Source organism: Cannabis sativa, chromosome 7 (assembly GCF_029168945.1).
Source record: "Cannabis sativa cultivar Pink pepper isolate KNU-18-1 chromosome 7, ASM2916894v1, whole genome shotgun sequence".
NCBI lineage: Eukaryota > Viridiplantae > Streptophyta > Magnoliopsida > Rosales > Cannabaceae > Cannabis > Cannabis sativa.
In genome coordinates, this window is record NC_083607.1 from 62,468,471 (window position 1) to 62,478,226 (window position 9,756).

The window sequence follows — 9,756 nt, forward strand, 5'->3', positions numbered from 1 at the left end:
AAGATTAATTATAATTCGATCTAAAAGTGCTATGACAAAACTGTTTACATTTTTTGTATCTGTTCGTATTAGGAATTATCTTCAAGTTGGTTGTATTAAAAAAAAAGTTGTTTAAAATTAAACTCAGGGTCCTATTTTTACCATTTTAGAAAATATAGGGTCTATTTTGTCATTTAACAAAACACAGAGTCCAAAATAGTATTTACCCATTTATTATCTAACACTAAAATGAACATGTAGGGGTGAACATCAAGCAGGTTGGTCGAATTTTAGGTTTGCGAGTTTTAGGTTCATTGATTTTGAGTTGGCGGGTTTCAAGTTCACGAGTTTCGGGTGAAAGAAAGTGAGCTCGTACCCAGGGCCGGTCCTAAAATTTAGTGGGCCATAGGAAAAAAAATTATTTTAGGCCCTTATTTAGAAAAATATGGTATTTTTCATAATCAGTAAAAAATATGTGTAATTTTAAAAGGAGAAAATATTTTTTTGAGCTCCTGGGCTAAGTAGGCCCTAGGCACAAGCTTAGCTTGCCTATGTCCAGGGTCGAGTCTGCCTGCACCCGCTTGTTCACATGTTGCGAGTTGTCAAATTTGCGGGTCCGGGTTGAACGGGTTGACTGTTGACCCACTCAAAAGATTAAAAGTTCACGAAACAACTCTTTTTTTTTTTTTAATTAAAAATTTTAATTAAATTTTTTGAATTCTTTATATGAAGTGATGAGCAAATATTTAATCCTTAAACTCAATGAAGAACAAGATTAAAACTTCCCCAAACACCATTTGGGGATTTTACTATTCATTTCATTAATGTCCTATATTAGCTACTAGAGAATTTATGCTCCATAATTAGTTTTGAGATAATTTGGTCAAGGACAAACTTTTAACCAAAACACACACACTCAAAGAAAGATGATTTTTTATTTTTGTTGTTGTTTTTGATAGTGATCAATTTTCAAAGACTAATTATTTTCCAATAATATGTTATATCCATCATTTAAGTCACTCAATATCATCATTAGTAGAATCATTTTGCCTCAATACTAGTACAATATATCATCATGCCATAATTACCATCACTATGATCATATCATGTAAATCATAAAAACATTATTACTAATAATAACCAAAATTATTTTAGCTAGCAAAAAGGAAGAACAAAAATAATACAAATCATACATACATGTGTTCTAACTACTTAATTATGTATCAAACTTACTTATATATAACTTCAATTCAAACACCATTAACTTAATTAGTCGTTACAACAACAACAACAACAACAACAACATTAAAAATACAAATATATATATAATTATTATTTAGGTTGAGTAAGCATTTGAACAACTTCTCTCATGGTGGGACGCTCTACACTTTGTTCTTGAACACACAACATTGCCACAAACAACACATGCATAGCCTCTTCCAAATCCAATGGATTCAAACTTTGGTCCAATAAAGATAACATGTTCTTTTTCTTGTTATTATGATATTGATCATGTTGATTATTATTATTATTATTAATCTTAGTCTTAGCCCATTGAACAATGTCAACAACTCCTTCTTCTTCTCCAAAATTAGTATCAACAGCTCTTCTTCCACTCACCAATTCCAACAACACCACTCCAAAGCTATACACATCACTCTTTTCATCCACTTTCAATGTGTAAGCATATTCTGTAAAAAAAAAAAAAAAAAAAAAAAAAAAAACTTCATAATTAGTTAACGATTTTCTATAATTATTATTAAAATAAAATAAATGAAACCCGATATACTAATAACGGATATTATACCTTATAAGAATACTAGTCACCTAAGACCCTTATTTCTCTATTAACTCAAATCAAATTACTTTCTTTCTTTATAGGGTGTTGCAAAAGAAGATGATGAATTGATGTGTTGGTTTCAACTTTCAAGACATGCAAAAGCAAATTAAGCTCATACCCCAATATATATAGTAAAAGCAACATTGATATCTTTTGTGTTTGTGAGTGAGTGAGTGGAGCCTATATATCTTTTTTATTCTTTTTATTTTTACCAATATTGGAATCTACCACATGCTTTTCTTTCTTTTTTCACTTTGGTTCAAAGTAAAGTATCTAACATTCTACACCAATCTAACATAATTATAATATGGTCAATCTTTTTTTTTTTCTCTCTGACTTGGGTCAAATAATTGAATAAGCATTTCTGTTCACCACATGCTCTTGATCTAAGTGAAACTCACCTTATTATATAATTTTGTTTCTTTTTTATATAAAAGAAAAGGCAATGCATTATGTGATATTTTTATGTAATTTGATTAGGGTGTGGAATGTATTTTAGGCTCGGTTTGATGTGTTTTGACTTTCAACCGTTAGATCAACTTAATCTTGATCCAATGATTATATATGAAGACCACAGAATGCATACTCTCAGCATAAAAATCACTCCATATATATATATATATATATATGTATTATATTGTAAATGTTCTATGTGTTATGAAAAGTGTGAAAAAATATAAGAAATGAATGAAATATGGTATAGCAATAGCATAGTTTTCCGTACTAAACTAAAATGAGTAATGAGTAACGGATGATGATGACGATGAAATAAAGATGAGATTTTTAATTTTAAGGTACCTGGAGCAATGTAGCCATAAGAGCCAGCAATGGCAGACATGCACTCAGAAGTTCCATTCCCATTGTTGTCAGGTCTCAGAAACTTGGCAAGTCCAAAATCTGCCACGTGTGCCTCATAATCAGAATTAAGCAAAATGTTGTTTGATTTGACATCCCTATGGAGAATCAATGGTGAGCAATCATGGTGCAAGTAACTAAGTCCTTTGGCTGCTTCAATGGCTATTTTAAGTCTAGTTTCCCACTTGAGAAATTTCCCTTGTTTCCCATGAAGAACCTCACCTAAGCTCCCATTCTCCATGTACTCATAAACCAAAAGATTAGTCTCTCTGTTGGAACAGAAAGCAAGTAATCTAACAATGTTTCTGTGTCTGATCTTGCCAAGTGTCTGAATCTCAGCTGCTAATCCATTGTCATGATGACATGATCCCAACACTCCTAATTTCTTAACTGCAACAATCTCACCACTTGGCAATGTTCCTTTGTACACAACACCAGCTCCACCTTTCCCTATCACATTGTTCTCTTTGACACATTCCAAGATGTCTGAGCTTCCAAAGTTCACTTTCTGAAATGCTGTCAGCTTCCATGGATAATGATGATGGTGATGATCTTTATCTCTTCCTCTTCTTGATTTTCTTGTCTTCATGATTGCAAAAGTGGCAAACACAAAGGAACACAGCAATAGGCCTAAAGCAAATATGAGCTTGAATTTTGGAGGAACACTGTTGTTGTTGTTGCTGCTGTTATGAGACCCCAAAGTGTTGTTTTGGTTGTTGTTGTTGTGATCTGATGATGAGGACATTGAGTGGTTGTTGGTGAATAGGTTTGGGTTGCCTATGAATGATGTTGTGTTAAAGAAGAGGTATTGACCAGTTTCTGGGATTGGACCAGACAAGTTGTTGTGTGAGAAATCTGCTGAAGTTAAGCTTTTTAAGGAGCCAATTTCTTTAGGAAGGCCTTGGCTTAGGTTGTTCCATGAGAGGTTTAGGTAATTAAGGATGTGAATTTGAGAAAGCTGAGGTGGGATTGGACCTGTGAGTTGGTTTTGGCTCAAATCTAAGTAAGTTAACAATGCACAATTTGATATGGTTTGTGGGATTTGGCCAGTGAGTTTGTTCTTACTAATGTCTAATTTCAAGAGTGTGTTTTTCAAGTGACCAATTTCAGATGGGATTTCACCACTGAATCTGTTTCCACTTAGTAACACATATTGTAAACTTGAGAACAAGTTTCCAATTAGAGAAGTGGGAATTGAACCTGATAAACGGTTGTTTGAGAGATTAAGGAGTGAGAGTTTTGATGAAGAAAGTACCTTGTTTTTTTTGGGTGTCTCTAGTTGTCCACTCAAATAATTGTTCTGTAGCTCCAATAGTGAAAGCTTAGGCAAGTAAAGAAACCCATTTGGTAAAGTACCTGTCAAATAATTCTGTCCCATTCTTACTCTCACTAAAGTCTCACATTGACCAAGATCATTAGGCAAAGGACCAAACAAGAAGTTGTTGAGCAAAATCAAAATCTTAAGCTTTCTTCCAAAACACAAAGACTTAGGAACAGTACCAGTGAGTTTGTTGGTTGATAAGTCAACCTCAGTCAACTTACCATTTTGACCAAGCTTAGGAGGGATAGCACCAGTGAAATTGTTCTGCCAAAGCTTGAGAATTTCCAACTTGGGCAACTCAGCAATTGCTTTAGGAATCTCCCCATGAAACTTGTTGATGAAAAGGTTCAAAAGGGTCAGCTCACTTAGTCCTGAAACTAACTCAACTGAAATCTCTCCTGTCAAACCATTGTTGGAAAGATCTAAAGACTTCAAATTTCTTAAATTTCCAAGCTGAGAAGGAACAGAACCACTTAGTTGATTGGTTTGAAGAAACAAAGTATCCAACTTTACAAGGTTCCCCAACTCAGGTGGTATTGAACCTTCCAAACCACAACTAGCAAGGTCCAAATGAAAGAGATTGATCAGCTTACCAAGCTCACTTGGTATCCCACCTTCAAACTCATTATAGTAACCCAACAAAAGCTGTTCTAAGCTTGTAAGGTTCCCAAGCTCACTGGGAATGGAGCCACTGAGATCATTTCCAGCTAAAGATAGAAACTTTAGCTTGCCCATGTTGCCATAACTTCTAGGAATGGAGCCTGAAAAGTAGTTCCCTCCAAAGTTCAAGTATGTTAAGTTTGGAAGGTGAGTGACTACTCCATAAGGAAGTGAGCCATTGAAGTTGTTGTTATAAGCATCCAAAACAACAAGGTTTTGTAATTGAGAGAAATCCCAGTTGAGTTCACCACTGAACTGGTTGTTTGATATGTTGAGATGTTTAAGGTTAGGGAGATGGTGAATTTTTGAGAAGGGAAAAGGGCCTGTGAAGTTGTTATCTGAGACAGAGAGGTTTTGAAGAGTTGGGATTAGAGTTATGAGTGGGGAAAGAGTTGTTGAGATGTTGGAACTTGATATGTTGATTGAAAGGACAGATTTTTTAGTGTCATCACATTGGATTCCTGGCCAGAAACAAAGTGAAGAAGTGTTTGATAAGTTCCAACTATCCAAATAAGAATTGGATAGTTTGAATGATTGTTTTAGTGATACCAAGATTGAAGCTTGTTGTCTTAGAGAGAGTTGGTATGAATAAGAACAACAACAAAGAGACAAGAGAAGAAGATTAAGAAGAAGAAGAAGAATGTTCATTGTTGTTGTTTTGTGTTTGTTTCATAGAAAATTTATGAGAAGAAGAAGGAGAAGGAAGGAAGAGAGTTCTGTTACTCTTATAAATAAAAGTTTTGAACTTTGAAGAGCTTATAGGTATATTATTATATAGAGCATCCAAAGTTAAGTGTTTTCTATAGTTTTTTGTATTATAGATATATGTAAATGTATCTTTAACTTTATGAAAAGAAAAAGCTAAAGTTTTGCATGTAAATATCGATAACAACAGACCGTTTGATCAGCCAAAGGTTATGTTTTTCTTTTTTCTTTTCTTGTGTTTTAATTTGCACACAAAACACTACACTACCCTTTAGTCTTTACTTTTTTTTTTTATAAATAGTTAGATATGTAAATGAGAATGATTAGATTTTGAATCTCAAAGTAGGTTTGGATTGATTAGATTATTAGGGGATAAAGTTTGAAAATTTATTAATTAGTAATTTATATAGATTTTTATAGATATATATCAAATCAAAGCCTACCAATCATAATTATTAATTAAAAAAGTTTATAATGTGATGTGTGACAAGTGTGAGTGGAATTAATCTTGTGTTCCATTTTCATATATATTATACACCACTAATAATAATAGTAAGTAAATTGTTATATATGAAAATATACCATACAACATACATACCATACATACATATATACATATATGAGTCAATGGAATAAATGAGTGTGTCTTCTTTTGGGAGTTTAATAATGATAATAATTATGATGTTGATGATGATACGTGTATAAGTACAAGTATTGAATGAATGAATTATTCTATTGTTGTAAATTGTAATAGTATATAGTATATAGAAATAGTATATTGTGGTGTCTATTGTTGCTTTTTAGGTGGATTCCTTAGGTGGGACAATGGGACCATATAATTCCTTCCTTCCTTTGTAGCTGGATCTCTTTCTCTCTCTCTCTCTCAACAAGTGATAAAAGCAAAAGCAAAACTAATAAAGATTAAAAGATGAGATGGGTTGGGAGTTGGGTTGGTTTGGATTGATGAGATGAGATTCATTCATCACTTTGATCTATCTCTCTCTCTCTCTCTCTCTCTCTCTCTCTCTCTCTCTCTCTCTCTCACTCTCACTCTCTTTTCTGTTTTTCCTTCTCTATTTGAGGACCCTTTTCCTTTTTCTTTTTGAAAGAAGAAAAAAATAAAAATCATTTATGGTTATTTGTTTGTAGTAGTAGGGTAGAGTAGTGAAAGTGATTATTTTTCAATCTTCGTAGATAGAGTCAATGAGTTACCATTTTTCAGTTGAAAACAATGACTAGTCCAGGGATTTCATGCCCCAATCATCTATCAAAATTCATTTAATTTTAACCAATAAATAAAAGAATCTTTGCTTTGCCTTTTTTCTTTTTCTTTTTTTTCTTCCTGTATTATTATTATTATTATTATTCAAAGGGTTTTGGATAAACAAAATGGGTAAAGGCAGGGCAGGGACAAAATAACAATGGAGAATAATTGAATCTTGGAAAATACACATATGAGAAAGAACAGTGTCTTTTCATGGAATTGAAATTGGAATTAAAACTTTCTTTACAAATGTACTAAGAAAGTAGTTAATAAGGCCCAACCCATGTTGTAACTGTGGGCTACAAATGGGCCTCTTTGTATTGGGCTGTCCAAAGGAAAGGAATATGTTCATGTTCAACTCTTCTTTCTCTTTTCCCTTTCACTTAGTCAAAACATATCAAATACAAAAGTTGAGTAAGCAAGTCTAAATTCATTTCGAGTCATTTCCAATGGCAATAAATTCATTCAAGTCATTCATAATTTTATTCTTATTTAGAATAAAAAGTTTAGGCAATTCAAAAATCCCATATCATAGAATCAAAAATATTTGGGAAGTTCAAACACTTTGTAGTAGGAACTTTTTCACGAGAATGTAAGAGAAAAAGGGAAGCTGGCTTATGCAGTCATACCACTTGATTCACGATTGTCGCGTTTGCCTTTCCTGTTCCAAATTGGAGTGGTCTCTATCAGCTTATGAGGGACAAGGCGGTGTTCACGCTTGGTGAGTTTACGGAAATTGTGGACTTTCAGTCTTGCTATCTCTGCCTCCTCTTCAGGGGTAGTTTCCCTTACTACTACTGTCAATCGACACTCTGGTCTCACCATAATTCCGCTTCTTCCTTTAGCGTGGTAAGAAACTCTCTTTTTGAAAAAGCCTTTCCCGACAAAGGCCTCCGCTGCAATAGGAGAAAATAGGAAAATGTAAGGGTAAAAGACACTGCCACATAAAAAAAATTGAATCTTTACTTCCATTTATTTACCAACAAGAAGGCGGTCTGGATCCAAGCCATGATTATGAGTTGCATTTGCTCGGGCCGAGTGAATAACCTGCCAAACAAAGTGTGATGTTTTAAACTTTCATCTTCGTTAGAATATATACAAATATCAGTAACCTTTTGACTGAGCAAGGTGTTAATCAGACTGATAGTATCACCTGATAAACTGTTTTCGAAGCTCGCTTTATGGTCACTTGCAACTGCAACAATGCGTCCTCGACTCGCATTCCACGCACTAATGCAGCAACCAAATTTACCTTCTTTGGACTCTGGAGTAGTAAACATTATTTAACAACACAATATAAGGCACTTGTACTAAATGCAAATCAATGCATGAAGATTAGTATTACACATGATAAAAATAGTATTTCACTTGGTGGGACTAATGTAGATCTAGTCTTCTCTAGATGTGGAATAAAATAATAAATTCCTCATCATTTTAGTTTCCGATCACTTTTCATGAAAATGACAGAAAATACATAAACCCTTCTGCTCAAAACATAAACAGCAGCAACATAAAGCCTCATCAAGATAATTAAGCTGTATTACCACTAACCTTCTCAATGTACCTGTTTTATGTTCTTCAAGACAGCTTGAACTGTAGAAGGCTTAGAAACTGCTTTCTGCTGCTGGTCTTCTGCTTTGCCACTATTTAATGCCAAAACAGGTGTCAAGGGAGACCGAATAGGTGCTTCCTCAGATGAATTTGCTAGTAACTTCCTCGACGTAGAAATCCCCTGTGTTAACAAGGAGATGAAACACTTCAACACAGTAGCAATTACTAGTTACTACTCAAACTCACACATCCATATTATAAAAAACTCTTGACAGCAATTTGTGTTTTTGAGAACAAATGTCATATTAGTTCAAAATTTCGGAGAGAAATTTGAAATTATAAAGCCTAATAGCATTACCAACTGCTGAAAATATTGATGAAAGGGCCTCAAAACGGTTGGCGAGGGTGGATTCTTCAGCCTTTGAAGGTAAGAAAACTCACCTGCAAAAGGATGATGACAAAGAAAAGATACAATTAGCATTCTAAAACCCCAAATAAAAAGTAATGAGAAGGAAAAGCAAAAGCCTTCCAGCAAGAGAATAGGAAATGAACCTGGCTTATACGAGGAGCCTAAGCGAGAACTACATAAGTTGGCAGATGGAGTGTAACTATGTTCCACTTTTTTCCCAACATGATTTAGTAGAGATTTTATATGTCTTTGCCACCCAACCATGGCTTCCAATCCTAATTCTCTTACCTAAACACATCACAAAATAAAGGCTCTCTGTTAGATAAGTATATGAGCTGCAAATGAGATTTGGATTAAGACCAATCTAAACAAACAAATACAATATGTAACATTCCTAATTCTACAAAATCAAACTAAATTGATTAATTAAGCTAAAAGTCTAATCTAAAGCTCAAGCAATTATTTCAAAGACTCAAAGAGAGAGACAGAGATCAAAATGGTAGCCTTAAATCACAGAATCCAATTTACAGAATTATGCGAAACACAGTAAAAAAACAAAGAAATTGAACAAAATTAAGCAAATCCAAAAGAGAAATGAACGTCTATTTCATAACCTCGTACCCAATTACACCCCAGAAATCGCAATGAGCAGTTCGAAACAAAAGGAGAATCAAAATTTTTCTACAGTAGAGCACAAATACACTTAGAAGAACATAGAAGAAAGTGAAAAACACAGATACCCAAGTTAAGGTGAACCGATAAATCGCGGCGGAGAGACGACGACCCACGTCGGAGAAACTGAGAAGAGAAGAGAAGAGAAGAGACGAGAGAGAATGAGGTGAAAGGGGTTAGGGTTTTAGGCTCTAACTGTAAACTCATCGACAAAACTACGTCGTTTTAGTGTAATACTTTATTTAATTTAATAATATACAAAAAAATCCATATGAAAAACAATTAAGCCAAAATGTCTATTATGAAATTGTAGATATTTTTTGATAAAATTGCTAAAAATACTACATCATTTTAAAATATTTTTTTTATTTATATAAGATTTGACATATTTTTTTTAAAAAAAAAATACTCCAACAAAAATTATCCACGATCGTAACTTTTTCCAAACAGAAAAAGAAAAAAATGTCATATGAAAAGGTGTATATTGAGTAATATTTATC

At 33.6% G+C, this 9,756-nt stretch overlaps 2 protein-coding genes across 4 annotated transcripts; both read right to left on the reverse strand.

Moving 5' to 3' along the window:
• Positions 1-1,093: 1,093 nt before the first annotated feature.
• On the reverse strand, positions 1,094-5,397 carry LOC115697461 (leucine-rich repeat receptor-like serine/threonine-protein kinase BAM3). 2 transcript variants are annotated; one of them, XM_061119098.1, is made up of 3 exons: positions 4,217-5,395; positions 2,618-4,030; positions 1,094-1,670 (listed from the first exon to the last, which is right to left on the reverse strand). In XM_061119098.1, exons 1-3 carry the CDS (start codon positions 5,301-5,303, stop codon positions 1,312-1,314), a joined length of 2,859 nt encoding a protein of 952 aa, XP_060975081.1. In that variant the 5' UTR covers positions 5,304-5,395; the 3' UTR covers positions 1,094-1,311. The 2 variants fall into 2 exon arrangements, with proteins under 2 accessions (XP_060975081.1, XP_030480336.2); XM_030624476.2 differs by having other exon boundaries at positions 2,618-5,397.
• A 1,670-nt stretch (positions 5,398-7,067) lies between these two features.
• LOC115698133 (large ribosomal subunit protein uL22c) lies at positions 7,068-9,482 on the reverse strand. 2 transcript variants are annotated; one of them, XM_030625307.2, is made up of 7 exons: positions 9,325-9,482; positions 8,728-8,872; positions 8,534-8,616; positions 8,189-8,356; positions 7,778-7,888; positions 7,605-7,671; positions 7,068-7,520 (listed from the first exon to the last, which is right to left on the reverse strand). In XM_030625307.2, exons 2-7 carry the CDS (start codon positions 8,846-8,848, stop codon positions 7,240-7,242), a joined length of 831 nt encoding a protein of 276 aa, XP_030481167.1. In that variant the 5' UTR covers positions 8,849-8,872; positions 9,325-9,482; the 3' UTR covers positions 7,068-7,239. The 2 variants fall into 2 exon arrangements, with proteins under 2 accessions (XP_030481167.1, XP_030481168.1); XM_030625308.2 differs by having other exon boundaries at positions 9,206-9,470.
• Positions 9,483-9,756: the final 274 nt, after the last annotated feature.

Excerpts from the sequence above, each read along its gene's own strand:
- LOC115698133 (XM_030625307.2), bottom strand. The coding sequence starts at position 8,848 with ATGGTTGGGTGGCAAAGACATATAAAATCTCTACTAAATCATGTTGGG. Across the intron at positions 8,357-8,533 it reads ATCAATATTTTCAGCAGTTG|GGGATTTCTACGTCGAGGAA; the intron begins GTAATGCTATTA and ends TTGTTAACACAG. Across the intron at positions 7,521-7,604 it reads TCCAGACCGCCTTCTTGTTG|CGGAGGCCTTTGTCGGGAAA; the intron begins GTAAATAAATGG and ends CTCCTATTGCAG.
- LOC115697461 (XM_030624476.2), bottom strand. The coding sequence starts at position 5,303 with ATGAACATTCTTCTTCTTCTTCTTAATCTTCTTCTCTTGTCTCTTTGT. Across the intron at positions 1,671-2,617 it reads TTATGGCTACATTGCTCCAG|AATATGCTTACACATTGAAA; the intron begins GTACCTTAAAAT and ends TTTTTTTTACAG.